The sequence below is a fragment of the Lactuca saligna genome, chromosome 7, assembly GCF_052625555.1.
Source record: "Lactuca saligna cultivar CGN05327 chromosome 7, ASM5262555v1, whole genome shotgun sequence".
Taxonomy (NCBI): domain Eukaryota; kingdom Viridiplantae; phylum Streptophyta; class Magnoliopsida; order Asterales; family Asteraceae; genus Lactuca; species Lactuca saligna.
Window position 1 is genome coordinate 153558050 of NC_136423.1, and position 19857 is coordinate 153577906.

Genomic DNA, 19857 nt, shown 5'->3' on the forward strand with positions numbered 1-19857 from the left:
AAAGATGTTCAAGGTTTGGATCAAGATGAAGTTTCATTGGGTGGGCCGATATGCCAAACTGCCTTATGTCAAATTATTCCAAGATTGTTGAGGTCCACGAACAAAATTTAAATCATATTCTATATTGGTTGGGTTTTCTTTCATTTTTTGTGTTCTCTTTCTTTTGAGTAATGTTTGTTGTTCATTTTTTGTGTTCTCTTTCTTTTGAGTAATGTTTGTGGTGTTTTCATGAGTTTTGTGATCTAAATTAGAGGTGAGTATTTGGACATATAGATTATATCGGACCGGACCGGAAATTGGACATGGACCGGAACCGAACTTGGACCGATTTATCATATAGAGCTGGTTCTCGGTTCTTTGTATCATGCAAAAAAAGCTTCTGTAAAAAATTGGGCCGGTCCAGCCAGGTCCGGATACAAAACCGGTTTAGATTGAAAATTTAAAGGAAGTATTATTTATTTTAAAGTTATATAAGATTTTTAGTTTTTTGTATTTTGTATTTTGTGAAAAAAAATTAAAACATACATCTCATTCATTCAAAGTCGGTTTAGCATGTAATTTTTATCGAGTGTGTAGCTTAGTGTTTGTATATGAGTTAGACTCTACTTTTTTTTTTTTTTTTTTATATTCAATGACTTACACTCCTCAAAGTCGGGATATTAAAGATGAAAATTTTCAGTTTTTCAGCTATTTTTTTTTTATATTTTGTATTGTGTGAAAAATTAAAACATGCATATATCACTCGTTTCAGTTTGTTTTTACATGCGGTTTTATCTATTGTGTAATTTAATGTTTGTATATGATTTTAGACTATAATTTTATCGTTTTTAGTTTTATCTTCAATGATTTTACAATCCCTTGAAATCGAGATATCAAAAACTGGAATTTTTCAGTTGTTCAACTATTTTTTTGTATTTTGTATTCTATGAGAATTTTAAAATATGTGTATCATTCATTTGAAGTCGCTTTTTTGGTGAGGTTTTTTCCAACATGTAGTTTAGAGTTTGTACATGATTTTAAACTATAACTTTTTTGCTTTTGGTTTTATATTCAATGACTTATTGTCCCTTGAAGTTGGGATATCAAAGCCGAAAATTTTCAGCTTTTCAACTTTTTTTGTATTCCTATGAAAACTTTAAAACATGCATATAGCATTCGTTTGAAGTCGTTTTGGCATGCAGTTTAAGTAATCATAACTTTTTTTATCTAAACGGACATGCAAACCCAAAAAATGTATTCGTCTTAAGCCTCGTAGTAGATAAATTAACTTTAACATCAAAAACTAACATTTCGTAGGGCTTCAACGACATGTATCATATGCATTTAAAGTTGTACCGATCCAACGAGTACAAAAAACAAAAAACCTGAACCCGATAAGCCTCCTGCCTTCATTGGTCTAATCCAAGGTCCACTCATTTTTGTTAAACTGGTTTTGGTCCAAATGATCACCCTTTGAATTGTTCGAGTATAACTTTCAGGTAACTTAGGTTTTATAAATAAAAAAACATAACCGATAACCGACCTTGCATTGAAATTCAGTTATGCGGGTTTGAGTATATCGGGTACGAATTCAAGTTCAAATATATCAGGTATTACATGAAAAAACTTATTATATTTTCATTTAAAAAAAAAACATATGGCATAGTTGATATGTGTAAGCTATAATCTTTAAGTTTGATCTCTACGAATCCCAGTTTTTTATATTAAAGATTAGGGTTTAATTGCACATATTTATTAAAGTGGGTTTCTTCTAATTTAAACTAAATACTATTTTAAATCGCTTGTTTTTTGAGTTTATGAATTGGAAGTGGACCAAAGAACATGCTCACCAATTAAAAACCCTTTATTGACACTTCACACCCTTGGAATACAAACACACACACACACATAGAAGTCAAGCTGTTAAACCCCCTAATTTCATTTATAGAAGATTTGTTATCGTATTGGTGGAGATAACCTGTTGCTGATTTTGTGGTGGTTGTGATGATATGCTCTAACCGAAAAGAGAAAGATTAAGGTAGGGTTAGAGTTGGAACTTGGAATAAGGGGTTAGAGTTAGAAGAAGAAGGAACGAAGAATTCTATTTTTCTTTAAGGTGTGAAGAAGTAGAAGAAAAATGAGAGAAAAAGAGACGCATGGATGATGAGCAATACCCAATGGGTATTTTCATTTTTGAAACTAATTGGGTATTCGGATATACCCGAAATCGTTTAAGTATATCCTATACTTGAACTAATATATTATCGGGTTAACCAAATACCCAAATTTACATACACCAAAAACCGTTAAAAACGATGTATTCTATCCAAATTTAGAACCATGTCTGTCAATTTGTTCAGGTTTTGGCTATCTTTGATATGCCTAATCTAAATGATAGGGTCTTTTGGTTGCAATACTAGAATTTTGTAATGGTTTGTGCTTTGTTTCTCGATAAATGAAAGCGTTTTGGGTACATGAAATGGTATAAATGGTGATATCCATATAACGTGACAGAAATTTGCACATATTTTTGTGATGTAAACGAAAGAAATGTACTAATATGGTGATGTGCATATAATGTGAATGAATCTTAGGGAACATGAAATACACAAATGTTAGGCATAAGAAGCATTGCAAAAAAAAGTATAACTATTTAATGGCCTTTTAACTTGGACTAGTCAATAATGGTACTATTATAAACATCTTTTTTTTTTAGCATAAATGAACGAATTGGGAAAACGAATTGGTAACAATGTTAGACAAAATATAAGATATTAGAAATTTAGTAAAAACCTATTCCATATTTAGACAAAGTACATCAACAAAAAACTTATTCCATATAATTGGTCAAATGATGTGCATGTAATTATTTTAGGGATGATTGTTATATAACTTTATCCATCATGTCAATTAAACAAATTACAACAATAGGAAACCAATCAAGAACATGTATATTTACCAATTAAACAAATATGCAACAATTGTTTTTTCATCGGTGATATAACTATTACGCCTAAAATTAGGCAATTGTTCCGGCTGGCCACTGTCATAAGAAAACAACCAAACTATTGTATTATCCAAGAAAATTACCAAAACATAATTCAAATGCCATTAAAAGATAAAAAGAAGCATTGATTATCAAGTAATATAACAAAACATAAGTTTAACACCATTTCACCATCTCATATTGCAACTCCACCCCTCACTACTCTTGATCCTTTACATTGATCATTTAAGCGCCCACTTTCCCATTACAAGTCTTGAAGTTGAGACTCTTGTTATGGAATTTGCTATATGTTATAGTTATCTATATAATTAACAACACAAAATTAATAACAACAAATTACCAGCTTATGATATGCAAGGTGATCAAGAAAGTCATAAATGCTTATGATGCTTTCGAGCAGTTAGTGTAGTTAGACATTTAAACTCATGCCACATGTCACGACCATTAATTGGATCAAAAATAGAATCTATATATGTCCCCCAAGTTTCCATTTTATATGGATTCACCTAATGGTCGGACCGAATACTTCTTCACCTTGTTTAGTTATGTCTGATATGGCAAGTATTTCATGCTTGTGTGGAATATTGGTGATGTCTAACTTTTACAAGTAAAAGCTTGTCCCTTATAATGACCACACATTGGTTTGCATATAGACCAATAACCTAATTTTTTTAGCCATATTGTAGATACAAGTTTAGTGATTAGCTTCATCCTTGATTGTTCCCATGAACTTTTGGTAGTAAGTGTCATGTTACCCTTACACATATCAACCACCCTTTAGATCATTTAATTTTTTTCATTAAGTATTCCCTAGTAAAACCTAGGGCATATATGATTGGCTTATATCTTCCATATGTACTTATCTCTTTAAACATGTTGTTGGTTTCCTTAAGTGTAATATCATCTTCCTCCTATTATACTCTCGATAACCACAATAATAAAAGTGTTTTCTATTAATGAATTTAGTGTAATTTCTTATGGTACCCACGATATTTCCATATCTATACATATATTTAGGCATTATTTTAATACATTTTAAGTTATATTTTGGTTAATTGTTGTAACAGCCGAATTTTCAGAAAAATTTTAAACTTTTAATTTCATAAACATCATCCATAGGAAGTACAAAAATCTCATTACATATCCATATTATTTTAGAATTCAGACTACAAAAGCTAAATGTGAAAACAGTGGAGAATGCATGTCACGCCATCAAGTCGGAACCTTGTCCTTATTAATAGAAGTAACTGAAACATTCAATAAAATTGTAAGCACAAGCTTAGTGAGTTTCCTAATCACACAAATCATATAATCACATAATGTCATGCACACACATATACATACAAGTTTGCCATAGACTCCCTCCATGGTCTTTAATTGAATGTCATAGGCTACCCCCATGGTCTTTGTTGAATCAAGAAGTAACCCTCTTGAACCTCAATTTGAAGTCCCTCTCTCTCTCTCTACCACAATACTGGTTCTGCTACCACAACGTGAAGTGTTGAAGACATCCGTAACCTTCAGATCAGAACAAAGACTTTGTGTTTTTTAACTTATGTTTTTTGCTATGTATTGTCCAATATACATTGCATGGACACTTCTTTATAGTCTTTGTTTATTTCCCTATAATGTTTTCGGAACTCTATAAATAAAGTCATCAACTTCAGTTGCAATACACATCTCTCTTACATCTTATATCTTACACCTTATAATATATATGATTAAATGTTTAATATATTATATGTATAAGACAAGTCAGTCAAATCAATAGCAGACCTCATTCACAAAGGCATACTCTAATGGGGGGGGGGGGGGGGGTATAAGGAGAATGGCTTATAAAATGATTGTTGAATGAATTTCCACTCTCACCCACTGCTCCCTTGTATGGTGGAGGGTCGTTAGCCCATGGATTTGATATGACATAACCTCTTAAAAGTATAATGCAATTAAAGTACTAGAATTTTTTAAATCCCAACTCTAGTTACGTTAGGAAAAATGTGAAATTGTATGCTAATCTATGAAAACGCACATCACTCCTTATATGTCGTTAGTGAAGCGTGTATGACTAACCGACACACTAATTTAGGACTATAAATTTGAGGTGATGGATAAATTGAAATTATCATTATTGATGGAGCGTGTGTGGTTAACTGACACATTAATTCGAGATGATAAATGACCTCGAGGTTGTCAAGCGTGTTTGCATGGTTATTCACATCTTAATTGTGATCATCAACATCCCAGTCACAATTAGTAAGAACATAATCGAGATTAAACATGCCATTGATAACATTCAACGAATCTCGTAAGATCTAGGAGTTTCATGCGATTGAAACTGGTGAGATGATTATACCTACCTAAATACATTCGAATTTGATTATGAAATCCCACTACAAAGGTCGAATCGAAAATATGGATCATATCCTAATTTAATTATGGATTAACAATTAAGGATTAAAATCAACTAAATTGAATTCTTCATTCTCTTAATTTTAGATGTCAAATCAAGATAATAATGGTCTTCATCTGTGACATCCCCAAAATCACGGCCAGAAAAGACCGATTTTGTTTATGCTTTATAAAAATCAGAGTACTTCATTTTATAAAAAGGTTGCGGAATTTGTTCCCAGAAAAACATGGTAAATACGTTATTAAAACATTTTCGAAGAAACGTATTTATTTCATTTTAAAACGTTTGGGATGTCATCGTTAATATAGGAACATAAGCATAAACAGAACTTACAATTATTCACATAGTGGTCTACATCTCTTTAAATCTCTCAGTGTAATGTCATTTCATATCAACACCTATGATATAAATAAACTGAGTGTGTCAGGTTGGGAAACCTGGTGAGCACATAGGGATTTCAATCCCACAATTTTATACCATATATATAGTTTAAAATTCACAAAATATACAATTTAACCATATATATATATATATATATATATATATATATATATATATATATATATATATATATATATATATAACAACTCTTATCCCACCCCGTCGGTCCTCGCAACGAGGCTATCCATACTCTCGGACCTAAGATTAGTCGTTTTACCTACTTCATACTCTCGGATCAGAAATGAACGAATTTACCAAATCCATACTCTCGGACTAGGGACGAATGACTAATCCATACTCTCGGATTAAAGATGAATGATTATGCCTAATCCATACTCTCGGACTAGGGACAATAGCTAATCCATACTCTCGGATTAACAACGAATGATTATGCCTAATCCATATTCTCGGACTAGGGACAATGACTATGTCTAATCCATACTCCTGGATAAGTGACATATACTAACTTCTATTCTTTGAGTTTAACTCACTTGTACTCGTAAGAATATACTACCCAATATTCCTCATATTTAATTTAGGTCTACTCTTTATCCTAAATTATCAAATATAATCAGGTATGTTCTTTAACATGAATTTCAAGCAACATCAATTAACTCGCACATAAACATATAATTAATACTTCAATCAATACTTGTATTAAAATCATGTTCATGAAAGGGACTATGCACTCACCTGAGAAGGTGGTGACTCGGTACTCGGACAGCGCTTCGTTTACTTTAAAATAATTTCCTTCGACGAAACCTAGTATTATCACCAATAGATTTTAGTCTATTATTCGCCGAGACTAATTAATAGTCTAGCTATTATTACTATTATATAAGCGTTAAAAAAATACTTATATAACCCATAATAATAGCCCAAGTATTTATTATATGTTCTTAATAACGTTAATATAATTAAATAAAAACTATATTAAAAATAGCGTAGGCGTAGCTCACTTACAGCGGGTTTTATAGAAAACCAGGCTTTGCTTGGAGCAGCGTTTCCGAGCCGAAAAGCTCTTCTTCTCGGAGCCGTCGAGCACTCCGGGGCTTCCGCCTCGTGCTAGGGAGGTTCCCTAGGCTTTTCGGGGGATTTCGGGGCTAGAGAGAGGTTCTAGAGAGAGAGTAAAGAGAAGAAATAATGGGAAAGGTGTGAAGAAAATGAGGGTGGGAGAGGTGGTATTTATAGGGTGAAAATGGCTGAACTTGGTGCCACATGTCACCATCTAGTGGCAAGACTTGGGGAGAAAGCAATGACCAAGATTGTGCCACATCACCCATTTTCGCACAACACACTTCCGACTTCTAAAATCCGTAACTTTCACATACGACCTCCGTTTTTGACGTTCTTTATATCCACGCGTAGGTAAAAATAATATCTACAACTTTCATTTTGACTCCGTCGGCTAATTCTCGATCTTAAATTTAACAGTACAAGACGTTTAGACTGTTAAATGACCGCGAAGAATTCGTAACTCCTTCATACGGACTCCATTTTCGTCTGTCTTTTTACCATTGAGTTCCTATTAATGAGATCTTCAACTCTCATTTATTTCACGTAAGCCAAAAACCGCTCGAACTAAAATTCGAGTTTCGGGCTGTACACTGCTAAGCCGAATCTTAAAATCATAACTTCCTCATACGAAGTCAGATTTGGGCGTTCTTTTTATCGACGCTCTTAGTTTAACATATTCTACGACTTTTGTTTAGATTTATAAGGCTAAAAAGTCTTCTATCGTAAATTCACTATTTACGTCTTCCGGTGCCGTGCCGGTTTTGCCGTAAAACTTCGGTGGGCCATAACTTTTTCGTTATAACTCGGATTTCGGCGTTTTTTATATGTACGGAAACCTTGTGACATATTCAAAAACTTGGTTAAGACTATTCATTCTAAATAATCTTTTGTCGAAAAGTCATTTTTGACCCCTATTGCCTCTAAATTGACTAGCCCGGATCTGCGGGCGTTACATCATCGTTCTTATGAAAATGGTTTTCCTCAATCTTCTGGAGATGATCTTCCACTTTCAAGCCAAAGTGAACATGTATTCCCTTCATTAGTTATATGTTTTGAATACATTTTAGGATCAATAACCACCTTAATTAGTTACAAATCAGTTGAGTTACACAACCCTAAACATAGGCTGGGGGGTGATTTTTTATAAGTTTTGGTTCTATTTGATTATACACCCAAAAATCGTTACCGGTACCAAACTATTACCGTATCCTTATAAGTTGGTTCGATTCTCGGTTCCTTGAATTTCTAGTTTTTGGTGTAGGTTTTCTTGGTTTTGGGTTGTTTTTTTTCCTGTTTCGGAACTGATCTCATCCTTAGAGAGTTGTATGGGAAGCTACATATGTTATGGCCACCCATTACGTATTAATTTGTTTATCTTAAAAATATATGAGAAATCTTTTGGTGTGCCAACAACCCCCTTATTCTAAAGGTACAAAAAATATAGTTTTCAAAGAAGTGTTTAAGAGATTTTGATAAGTTAAGGTAGACTAACTTTAAAAAAATGACTTTTCTTTGTGCGAGACAACTATAAGTTGTTTTTTAAAAAATTCTATCAAAACTTTGATTTTAACTTATACAAAGAACAACATATAAGTTATCATGCTTGCATATCCATCATTTGAGTCTCCAACAATTATTCCAATAATTACATATCCGATTTGATCTATGGACGTGAAACCAATAGTAAATTAAAAGAACAAATTACTGAAATAGCCCCTGTGGTTTGGCTAAAGTTGTGCGTTTGGTCCATATGTTTTGTTTTGCACTCGAACCATCCCCACGTTTTCTTTTTATTACCCGCCTGGTCCCTGGGTTTGTTAGTCGTCAATTCCAAACGTTAAGTCCCCCACATGCTTCGCACATGAGGGGTATTTTCATCATTTTATATACAAAATCTATTAGACCACCCTTAAACCCTGATTCTCTCTATTTTCAAATACGCCCTTTCTTCGTCTCTTTCATTTCCTCTTATGTGAATAGTCGATCAACCCTAATGGAAAAAACCTGCAAGTGTGGTCAAGTTGGTGTGATACGAAGTTCGACTACCAAGAAAAACCCTGAAAGACTTTTCTATTGTTGTACTGGGAAGGTAAGTGCAATTTCTTCTTAAGTATATCTATATATCACATACCTTTAATACACAATAAATTACTCAAAATGCAGGGAGTAAAATGTGGTTTCATATATTGGGTTGATGACGACAACTTTAATGGTGAAAAAACTGAAAAAAGTATTTCCCCTGATTTAAAGAAGTCATTGGATGAACTTCAACTTGAGAATATGGCCTTGAGATTGTTATTAGTGTTCAGTTGGGGTTTTTTTGGGTCAATTTTAATTTACAAGCTTTAATTTATGCTATCAATGTACTTATCTTTTGTTTCATCAGGGTAGTAATGTGATTGAATGACAATGTGTGAATGACTAGAATTGTCTATTGGAATGCAATTTTCTTTTGGAATGGAATTGATTGTTTTATAATGGAATGGAATTTAGTGGTTGTAATGAAATCGAATTGAGTGGTTTGTACTGGAATGCAGTTGATTGTTTTATAATGGAATGGAATGGAATTTAGTGGTTTGTAATGGAATGGAATTGAGTGGTTTGTACTAGAATGCAATTGATTGTTTTATAATGGAATGGAATGGAATTGACTGTTTTACAATGGAATGGAATTGAGTGGTTTGTAATGGAATGCAATTGACTGGTTTTCTATTCGAATGGAATTGAATTGAATTGAATAGAATTGAATGGTATTGAATAGAATTAAATGATATTGAATTAGAATGGAATTGAATTGAATGATTGAATAGAATTGGATGATTGATGGAAATGAATTGAATGATTGAATAGAATTGAATTGAATGATTGAATTGAATTAAAACACTAACATAGCAACATATTATAGCACTAATTGTTCATACCGTAATTAAAAATAGAGATACATTAAAATTCATACCATACATAGACAACAGGTCCCATAAGTCATACCATATTTGTTGATAACACAGACACAAAACATAATGACAAATATAACAAACACAAAAGATCATAACACTATAATTGGTTATAACACAGATACAAAATATGATAACACAATCATAACTTAAGCAATACTTTTCCCTTTCTTCCCAGCCTTCCTTGTCCTACTTGAAATTCCATCACATGCACTTTGAGTTCCACTTTGCTTACCACCACCTACACTTTGAGCTTTCTTCCCAACATCCCCTTTCTTGCTTGAAGTACCATCACCTGCACTTTGATCTTTCTTCCCATCCTTCCCTTTCTTGATTGAAGTACCATCACCCATACTTTTAGCTTTATTCCCAACCTTCCCTTTCTTGCTTGAACTAGCATCACATGCACTTTGACCTTTGCAACTTCTTTTATTATGACCAAGCTTTTTGCATTTTGAACATGTCACACACTTGTCCTTCCTTGATGCCGTACCACCCTTGTGTTTCATATTGGGCATCAATTTGGTCAGTTTCAGTTTCTTTTGTTGGCACAACATCTACTTTACTTGATCCAATACAATCCCCTGTTTCAGTTTCCTTCCATTCCAAAAATAGCCTTTTACTACATGAAGGTTGATCAAAGATTTCTTCTATCCTAACTTTACTAGGGGTAGATGACATTGTATATGTATGCAACACTGATTTACCATGTTCAACATAAACTTCAATCAGTTTATGCTTACCCACGTATGTACCGAAATGGTTAATGTCATTGTTACTAGCCAATGCAAACAACCCAAAGTCCAAATCTGAAAAGGGTCTTTTGAAGTGGTAATAAAGCAACTTACCCTCCTCAACACAACTTAGGGTCTCCATCATCTCATCAATATCATGTACACAGAACTCATCAATGTCCAATAGATCAACGTATTTTTCTTTGCCCTTGACGTACCTCCTTCCAAGAAACTTCGTAAACTCTCCACCATATAATAATCTGATGGAGAAGATAGTTGGATGACCAACTGTAAAAGAGAAAGCTTCAACTTATTAGCTTGAAATTTGTAAGTGATAAATTTAACTTTTGAAAATAAGGGGTTACCGTAATGTTTTTCAACGTCTATTTCTTCCATGTTTGCTCTAATCCTCCAACCCACCATTGTTGCTTCGATGATTCTTGCAAAATTTTGAGGAGTTAGGGTTTCCACTCGATTTTGATGAGTTACAGGTTAAGTGTGAGAGAGTGTGTGTGTGAGAGGGAGGTGGTCGTAAAATGATCGGAATGAAGAAACGATTGACATTGCATTTAGGCGCCATGTATAAAATGATGAAAATACCCCTCATGTGCGAAGCACGTGGGGGACTTAACGTTTGGAATTGACTACTAACGGATCCAGGGACCAGACGGGTAATAAAAAGAAAACGTGGGGATGGTCCGAGTGCAAAACAAAACATAGGGACCAAACGCATAACTTTAACCAAACCACATAGACTATTTTAGTAATTTGTTCAAATTAAAAAACTCATTTTTTAAACTTTCCCAACACCATGTGAATGTTGAAGAGATAAGAAAGAGAGTGAACATATATGATAAAGAAAGAGACAAAATTTTGTTTTCAAAGTTTATAAACATGAAAATGATACATAAAAAGACGATTTTTCCCTCATATGCTTGGCACGTGACATGATTTAACGGAAATCGGCAAACCAAACGACGTTTGAAGAGAGGGACCATCCAAAACATGTGATAAAACGATACATGTCCTCACGTGTTAACATTGATAAAAATAGACTTGGTTCAGAAAAAACACATAACCCAGGGGACTTAGTATGTAATTTACTCATAAAACTCGAATGACTTTCAAATTAAATCGAAAAATTGACACATGGAAAAGCTATGCATCACTTCAGTCTGCTGCAGCGGCGCCATAAATAGCCCTAACCAGCACAAATAGTTTTCGTCGGCGGCGGCTCATTCAATTACGCATATCAATTCACCTCTCACAGGTTCTTCTCTCCCTCTCGCCGGTTTCTTTGTTATTGTTACTTGGAATCGGCTATGGTTTATCAACATTTCAGCTCAAAAGTTGAATTGCCTCCTTTTCTTTTTCATATGTGGTTTTATCATTCGATTAGCGTGTTATGACTTTAATTGATTCAGTTCCAGCTTACGATTTCACCATCGTAACCTAATTAGTTGGTTTATTGCGTTATGCCGATCAGATATTTTTGAAATCGTTTGATTTGATAATCCTGTCAGCTTTTAAAAGTAGTAAGGGTCTGAAATCGGATATGGATGCGATTGTACTCCAACAATCAAAAGAGTAACCAGTTTGTATATCAGATTTTCAGTCTGAATGAGTGCACTGAAACTGTTTGTTGAAATGTCTGTCTCTTCTTATAACGTATAGTGTGTAACTGATACTGTATCTTAGTAACAAGTAGCGTTGCTGATTAAGTTTGTTTACTGCAATTTCAGGTTTCAGAAGACATAAAGATGAACGCTTACAAGGCTTACAAAGCATGTGCTCCAATAGCATGGAGTCCCAACCTCTACATAACTCTGGTGAGGGGAATTCCAGGAACCAGGAAACTTCACAGGCGCACTTTAGAAGCATTGCGTTTAGGAAAATGCAATCGAACTGTTATGAGATGGAATACTCCTACTGTTAGAGGAATGCTTCAACAGGTTCTTAAAGACTTAAACAATGCATTTGTATCAGATGAAGTTTTTCTTTGGTTCTATATCTAGATTGATTAATCATTAATCCATCTAATGTTTTATCAAGGTTAAAAGATTGGTTGTAATTGAGACTGAAGAAATGTTTAAAGCACGCAAAGCAAAAGAAGCACAACACCATGCCTGTCGTCCACCTTTGGTTGTGACCCATGTTCCTGTTCCTGCAAGCAACTCTTCTCAACAGGCTGCTTAAGTCATAAGTGCTTAATATCTTTTTGTGTAAGTACTTAATTTACTTCACATCGTTTGATTGAGTTAATTAGTTCAAATCCTATTGTGAAATTTATATGCTATAGATTGTTTTTGTGTTTGACATCACCCTCTTCTCGTCTCTTCTCTTTCATAATTGTGTGTTTTTATTAATTTGTCAAAATTCAGGATTTCCTTTTGGGTATCAGATGCACATTTCAAGCTGATGTGTGAAAGGTGGTCTAGGTTCTTTACAGATAAAGCACTAATATCCTGTAGTTGATATCATTTGCAGATCATTCAGTTTAGTTAAGGTACGCATAATATGAAGGAAAGCTACCTTTTTTTTTTTTTGAAAATGCATAAATTTGTAATGTTCTACTTCTACTCTTCTAGCTATAGACCTATTCCTTATATGAAATACTTGATTTGTTTCTTGGGATATTTATAAATGCTAAGATGAATAAGTACCAAATTCATACCTTGAATCTTCTAAAGAATATTATAATCTTTACATTTTGTGGTAGTATTCTAGTGTTAGAGCAATTAGTTGTCTTAGGTGGATGCTAGTGGTGCAACTTGAGCAAAATGGAATCAATTTTTCCATAACCATATCCAAATCTACATTAAAAAATGTCCAAAAACCTTACATCAATGTTTATATTCATGGTTACAACATAGACAATCACAAATTAATTTTTGAAACAACAATACAAATTCATCCAATTACCAAAATCCAAGATATAAACTAATTAAAAGTTATGCAATTATGCAATTTTAAGAATGCTAAAGAGAAAGGGAATTACAAAGAAAGGGTGTGTATTAATAATATCTTACAAATACCCTTTTCACCAATCTTATAAAAACAACTCAAATCAACATAAAACATCTACCACCAAAACTATATAAACTATCTAAACACACACACACACACAAACACACACACTCTAAGCTTCTTCCTTCCCACCCATAACAGCCTTCTTCACTTCTACATCATCAACCATTTCAATACCCCAATTCTCAATCTCTTTTTCACTTTTAGGCCCAATAAAGTTTTGCACTTTATACTGATGCCTCGATGCCAAAACCAAAAAAGCGAAAAAGTTTATCGCTCCAAGAATCGCAAGCAACCAATAGAAATTCTCCAATTTACCCTTGTTCAAATTATTCGTAAGCCAACTCCCATTAGTCGCCATATCAGTCAACGACACCAATACACTGCTCATGAAATACCCCATAGCCAAAGTACTCAAAAACAACCCTGTACTCATGGACTTCATCCTCTCGGGTGCTTCCCTTATGAAAAACTCAAGTTGTCCCACATAAGCAAACGCCTCACCCGCCCCCACCAAGAAAAACTGAGGAACCAACCAAAAAGCCGAAATTTCCATCATTTTTCCATGCATTACCCTTCGTTTCTTTTCAACAACTGCAGACGCCACCATACCTACAACCGATAAAACAAGCCCGATCCCAATTCTCTGTAAACTTCTCAACCCTTTTGGATCGTGAGTTATCTTTCTCGCTATAGGGACAACCACCCTTTCGTTCAGAGATGTGAATAGGAGAATTGATATGAAGAGAAATACCGAAAACGACCCTGCGGGTATGCTAAAACCCGCGACGTTTCGGTTCATTAACGTAGCTTGCTCTATTGTGAAAGTGTTCATTTGTGAGTACACAGTCCAAAAGAGAATACATGTTGACCATATCGGGATTAAATTTATGACCATTTTGACCTCTTCAACTTGTGTCACGGTTGACACTATCCATGGATTGTTTCGGTTTTCTTCTGAAGACGTGTATTCATCTAGTATTGCGGCCTTGTCAAGACACCTATAATAATATAAAGGAAATAAATACATTTTTTTATAAAAGCCTAGCTGATAGCTGAAAAGCTAACTGATAAATAAGTACATTATTGTGAAAGTCTCAGTAGCTTTTTAAAAAGCTAACTTTTGGTTTGCCAAACATGACAACTTAAAAAAGCTCGAAAAATAAGTTATAGCTTATCAGCTAGCTGTGGCGAGCTAAACACAGCCTGAGAACATTATTTATAAGTGGTTAAATTATACCTGAATCTCTTTGTGTGTGGAACTTTTGAGTTGCTATAATCATTTAAAAACTCGGGATTTGAATAAGTCTGCTTCCGATTTTTAATAGCCAAAAACACGACTCTCCAAATAACCGTCAACGGGCTTCCTTGCGGTTTCTTAAATCGATACAAAGCGGTCCCACAAACCAAGACAACAACCGCCACAATCATCGTACCCGCCGAAATCCCGTACCCCCAACCGCGTCCCACATTGTCTTGTATATACACCAACACAGTCACCGCAAAAAGGGACCCGAGACTTATACAGAAATAAAACCGGTTAAAAAAATAAACCATTTTTTTCTCCTCTTTAGGGTCGGAAATGTCAAATTGGTCTGACCCGAAACCCGAAACGTTTGACTTTATACCCCCTCCACCTAACGCGATTGTGTAAAGTGCAACATAAAGCATTGCGAGTTGGCTTCCGGAAGCTTCTATGCATTGTTGTTTCCTAGGTTGATCACAATGAGGTGGCCTCATGCCTGGAATGCTTGTTGCTAGTGTCAACAGTGTCACACCCTGTCATATGTCACACCAAAATTTTTTAATTTTTTTAAAAAAAATATTTTTTTTACTATTAAAGTAAAAGTAAAGAAAAAGTTTGTAGCCTAATTGACCCAAAATGGGTTTAAGTTTAAGATCCTTATTCAACCTAAATTTAGGCAAAGTAGTTTCACTGGTTAATATTGATAATGCTGTTTTGTTTCCTTATATTTCATTTTTGCAAAAGCAGTTGCATATAATTTTATGGAAAATGGGTTGTAGATTTGTGGGATAACAACAAATTACAAAACCACCATTGTAATTTTGATTTGATTGAAAAAAACGTAGAGGAAAATCGGAAATTACACTTTTTGGTCCCAAAAAGTTTTTTCTTGCAATTTCCCAAATAAAATGAGTATAATTTTGGGACCAAATTTGCAAAAGTCAGCTATGCTAAGGGACCAAAAATGCTACGAGTACCTCCAATGAAAAAAAAAAGACAAATTACAATAGAACTTTTTGGGGTCAAAATTGCAAAAATCAGGTATACTCTGGGACCAAGAATGTAAGTTTACTCTAAAAGTAGAAATGGAAATGGTTAATTAATTTGGTCTAGATTTGTACATAGAAAGAAAAATGAAGGACGAAAATGAAAATGGTTAATTGAATTGCTTACCACAGCACATATCGATGCAAATATAGCAATGGTGAGGTAACGTCCAAATTTAGCATCCGCCAAAAACCCACCAAAAAGGGCTAAAATGTTTAAAGCTCCCATGAAATTTGTCACAGTGTTTGCAGATTTTGATGATGAAAGATGCAATTCCCCCACCAAATATGTCACCAAATTCATCGATATACCCATCACACATATTCTCTCAGACAGCTCAGTCCCTACATGAGTAAAATTACATTTTTAACCCTTGCGAATACTTGATCTCCTCAATTTTTGTTCTCATTTTCAAGTTATTTTTTAGAAGCAAAATCAGCTATATGGACCAAAAACGTTACAAAACATTACATAGGGTTGAAAATTGCAAAAAATAGATATACTCAGGGACCAAAAGTGTAATAAACAAATAAATAGTTACCTAAAATTAGTCCCGCTGCAAGCCAACCACCCGTTTTCGAGTTGTCCGCTGGGTTTCCTTTGTAATCAAGGGAAGCCGCATCGTCTTTTTCCCCATTTGAAACAGCCAAAACCTGTTTGAAAAAAATTATATAAAATCAATGATGATATGTATAAAAAGAAAATGATAATGAGATGAAGTTTTAGAAATTAGAAGAGAGTAATTATTCACCATTTTAGGAGCTTTTTTTTTTTTTTTGTGAGTGTTTTGAGAGAGATAGAAAGAGAGAGAGAGAGATGGTGAAGAGGGGTTATAAGATTTGTTTGATATATTGAGGAGAAAAAGGTGAAGGTAGGGGAAAAGTATGATGCTATGATAAGATTTTTAACAAAAAGAGGTCTCCTAAATCTTGGGGTCTACCACTTGAAGGCTGTTTTCAGGTGGAGAATAATAATCTTATAATCCTTTCTTCAACTGTTTTAGAAAAACAAAATACGGTTTCGTGTTCATTTATAATGAAATGAAACAATTTTTTTTGAAAAAAGGGTACTTTAGTAATTTCACAAGCATATCTCAACCAGTCATGAAGTAAGTGGTGGTGATTGGAGTTTGGGTTGGTTTTTGTCCTATTGTTAATTGCTTCATGTGGATGAACTGGTTACACCTAATCAAGTTAAAGTGTGGTCCTTTGATTAGTACAATGGGAATTTGCATCCAATCTCTGTAAAAAACGACTGAATAGGTCCAGTCATCAAAATAACACGTGGCAAATTATATGTATGGATACAAAATGATGGATTTCAAATAGTGATTTTTATGTGAGAGAATTAAACTCGTTTTATTCTCTACCACTGTCTAACCTTATGTGGCAATGATGCTTATCTAAACAACTATTGGATATGTATTGTTTTATGGTGGATTCGTACGCGATCAATGGTTATTTGGTTGGTTATAATTGAATTAGCCGATTATCAGTGAATTATCGTCTGGTTGACTTATTTTCTTTTCGTAAAAAGTTTGGTAAACTTGTATTCTATGTGGTTTTAATCCATCTGTTGCGTAAGAACGGGTCTGACATACAATTTTATGTTGATTGTTATAATGATACTTATACTGATGTCGATCAAATAAATTGTAATTATTTTATCGCATAAAAAGGTGGGACATGGATTCACTATGGGATTCTGGCATGTGATTTGCATGTTATTGTGTAAACTTTTGTATAAAAAATATTACCTTGAATGGAATTAATCCTTGTCACATAAGAGACAAAATGGGCGTTCTTTTTGGTGGGATTTTAATAACTTGTACAACTATTTTAGATTGATACTCCTTTAGTCAACTTTTGAGCTAACATATAATTCAATAAAGTATTTATTTAGACTCTTGAAATAATCGCCGAAATGAGAAAGAAAATTCTATAATTTAAAACCTCTTAAAGGTACTAAATTCAAGAAATGATTAATGCTTCCATAGAACTCATATATATATATATATATATATATATATATATATATATATATATATATATATATATATATATATATATATATATATATCAAAATAGTAAAATAAGGAGAAATTGTACTTAATAATAAATAGGAAGTGAATAAAGATAATGTATAATTAGGCAATCATGTTTTTGTGGAAACTTTTACTACCTCATTATAGTTACTAATTTTTGAAGGCAGAGAGTTATATTAAGATTAAAAACTATTACCACATCATCATTTCAATAATTTTAACCTCTAAACAAATAATTATTCATAATGGTTAACCCTCTTTTATTTATTTTATTATAAATATTTTTACTAATTTATTCATATCTATCTAAAATTTTATATAAAACATCCATATTTAATATTTCTCTTTTTGAACACATCATATTTTAATTTATTAAAATTATTACAATATATTGTTTCAAAAGAAATATATTACAACATATCTTTCGAAAAGATTAATATGGAAAAACTATTATGTAATAGTCATAACAAAGATCAGAAAAAACTATATAATCATTATAAATGTATTTCATAAATGAAATGTCATTAAATATTTAATGAAAATAATTAGTTAGTAAATAAATAAAATATATTTAAGAAAGTAAAATAAAATATAACTTAAGTATAAGGGTTACTCAATATATATTGAATGGTCAATATAAAAAAATAAATAAGTTATATGCTCAAATGGTAATAAATGCTTAGTAAAAAAAATCAATAGTAATAAGCTATAAAAATATGTTTCATATTAGGTTATCACTCATGTAACTGGTTCCTTGGCTGATGTGGACTCCATATCATTCAGTAAGATGTTTGGGTTAAATCGAAACCTAATTAACGCTCAAAGACTATCAAAAGCAACAACTCACACAAGGGAAAAAGTGTTTGGCTTCATCTTCTTCAGCTGGAAGTGATAATTATTGAAGGGGAGGGTAAGGTTGATAAATAAGCATGACTACAGACATTTGTAACCACTTTGCTTGGGGTTCAAGAGAAGGATTGTGGCTACTTTGCTTGGATAGGCCCTACACTACCCAACAAAATGGTACAAATACTTAATGCTCGAATTGCACAACTTAGCAAATACACAATTTATGGTTCTTATCAAAAGATCTCATTATGACATCTTAACCAAAATATGGGATATGAGACCCCCTAATCTAAAATGTGCATTTTACGTACTAGTTCCACTCCTTACTAGTTGATGTGCAATTTATATACTACCAGTTTTAAATTTTATAAACCTAACCTACTTAACTAACTGATTGCACTTAGGCAGTATATCTAGTCAATTTATAGAATAATTTAGGTAAGTCGGATGTTGAACTCAGGGAACGATATTTAGCTAATAAAATAATTAATAAAAGTTAAATTAAGAAAAACAACTAAAATAGGGGGTTTTATCTGATTTTGCAAGTTTAGATTAACTTAATTAAAATACTCACTTAATTGCTGAAGTAAATAACTAGAAAGACAATTTTTAGATCAAGAATAAAAAGTACTTTTGTTTAGCGCCGAATCCCTCCTTTTCGTATGGTTGATTTCAAGACAATGCATTAATTCTGTTAGCTACCAAATAAAAGTTACTAGTTATCATGATCAGACTAACTAGCATAAGTCAATTCTTGAACTTTAACCCCAATGATCATGCAAGTTAAGGACACTTAATTGATTTTAAAGATAATTTGGATTATGAATGATAAAATCTATAGACTACTGTTCTATGGTTAAGTCTTAATAATCAAGCAAATATTAGGATCGAATACTGCCCTCTAACACAGTTAAACAACTAACTTATCACATATACTAGGATACTATCAATCTCTAGCTCTAGCAATTTAATGATCATAAACAACTAGGTAAACCAAGTTCATGCAATCAACTGCAGTTTAACTACACAAAACTTGAGATAAGGCGATAAAGATAGAAACTCTAACAAGCTAGGTTTAGATTTATCAAACAATATTTAAAGC

General features: G+C 33.1%; 2 protein-coding genes across 2 annotated transcripts; one reads left to right on the forward strand and one right to left on the reverse strand.

Annotated features, from left to right (window-relative positions):
• The first annotated feature begins 11670 nt into the window (after positions 1-11670).
• On the forward strand, positions 11671-13201 carry LOC145005901 (ribosomal protein L30 family protein). The gene is made up of 4 exons (XM_078965015.1): positions 11671-11812; positions 12285-12494; positions 12595-12764; positions 12924-13201. The coding sequence occupies exons 2-3, from the start codon at positions 12303-12305 to the stop codon at positions 12736-12738; spliced, it is 336 nt and encodes a 111-aa protein (XP_078821141.1). The 5' UTR covers positions 11671-11812; positions 12285-12302; the 3' UTR covers positions 12739-12764; positions 12924-13201.
• A 335-nt stretch (positions 13202-13536) lies between these two features.
• On the reverse strand, positions 13537-16873 carry LOC145005900 (Major facilitator superfamily protein). Its single transcript, XM_078965014.1, has 5 exons — positions 16614-16873; positions 16404-16515; positions 15989-16206; positions 14810-15348; positions 13537-14570 (listed from the first exon to the last, which is right to left on the reverse strand). The coding sequence occupies exons 1-5, from the start codon at positions 16614-16616 to the stop codon at positions 13682-13684; spliced, it is 1761 nt and encodes a 586-aa protein (XP_078821140.1). The 5' UTR covers positions 16617-16873; the 3' UTR covers positions 13537-13681.
• Between the last annotated feature and the right edge of the window lie 2984 nt (positions 16874-19857).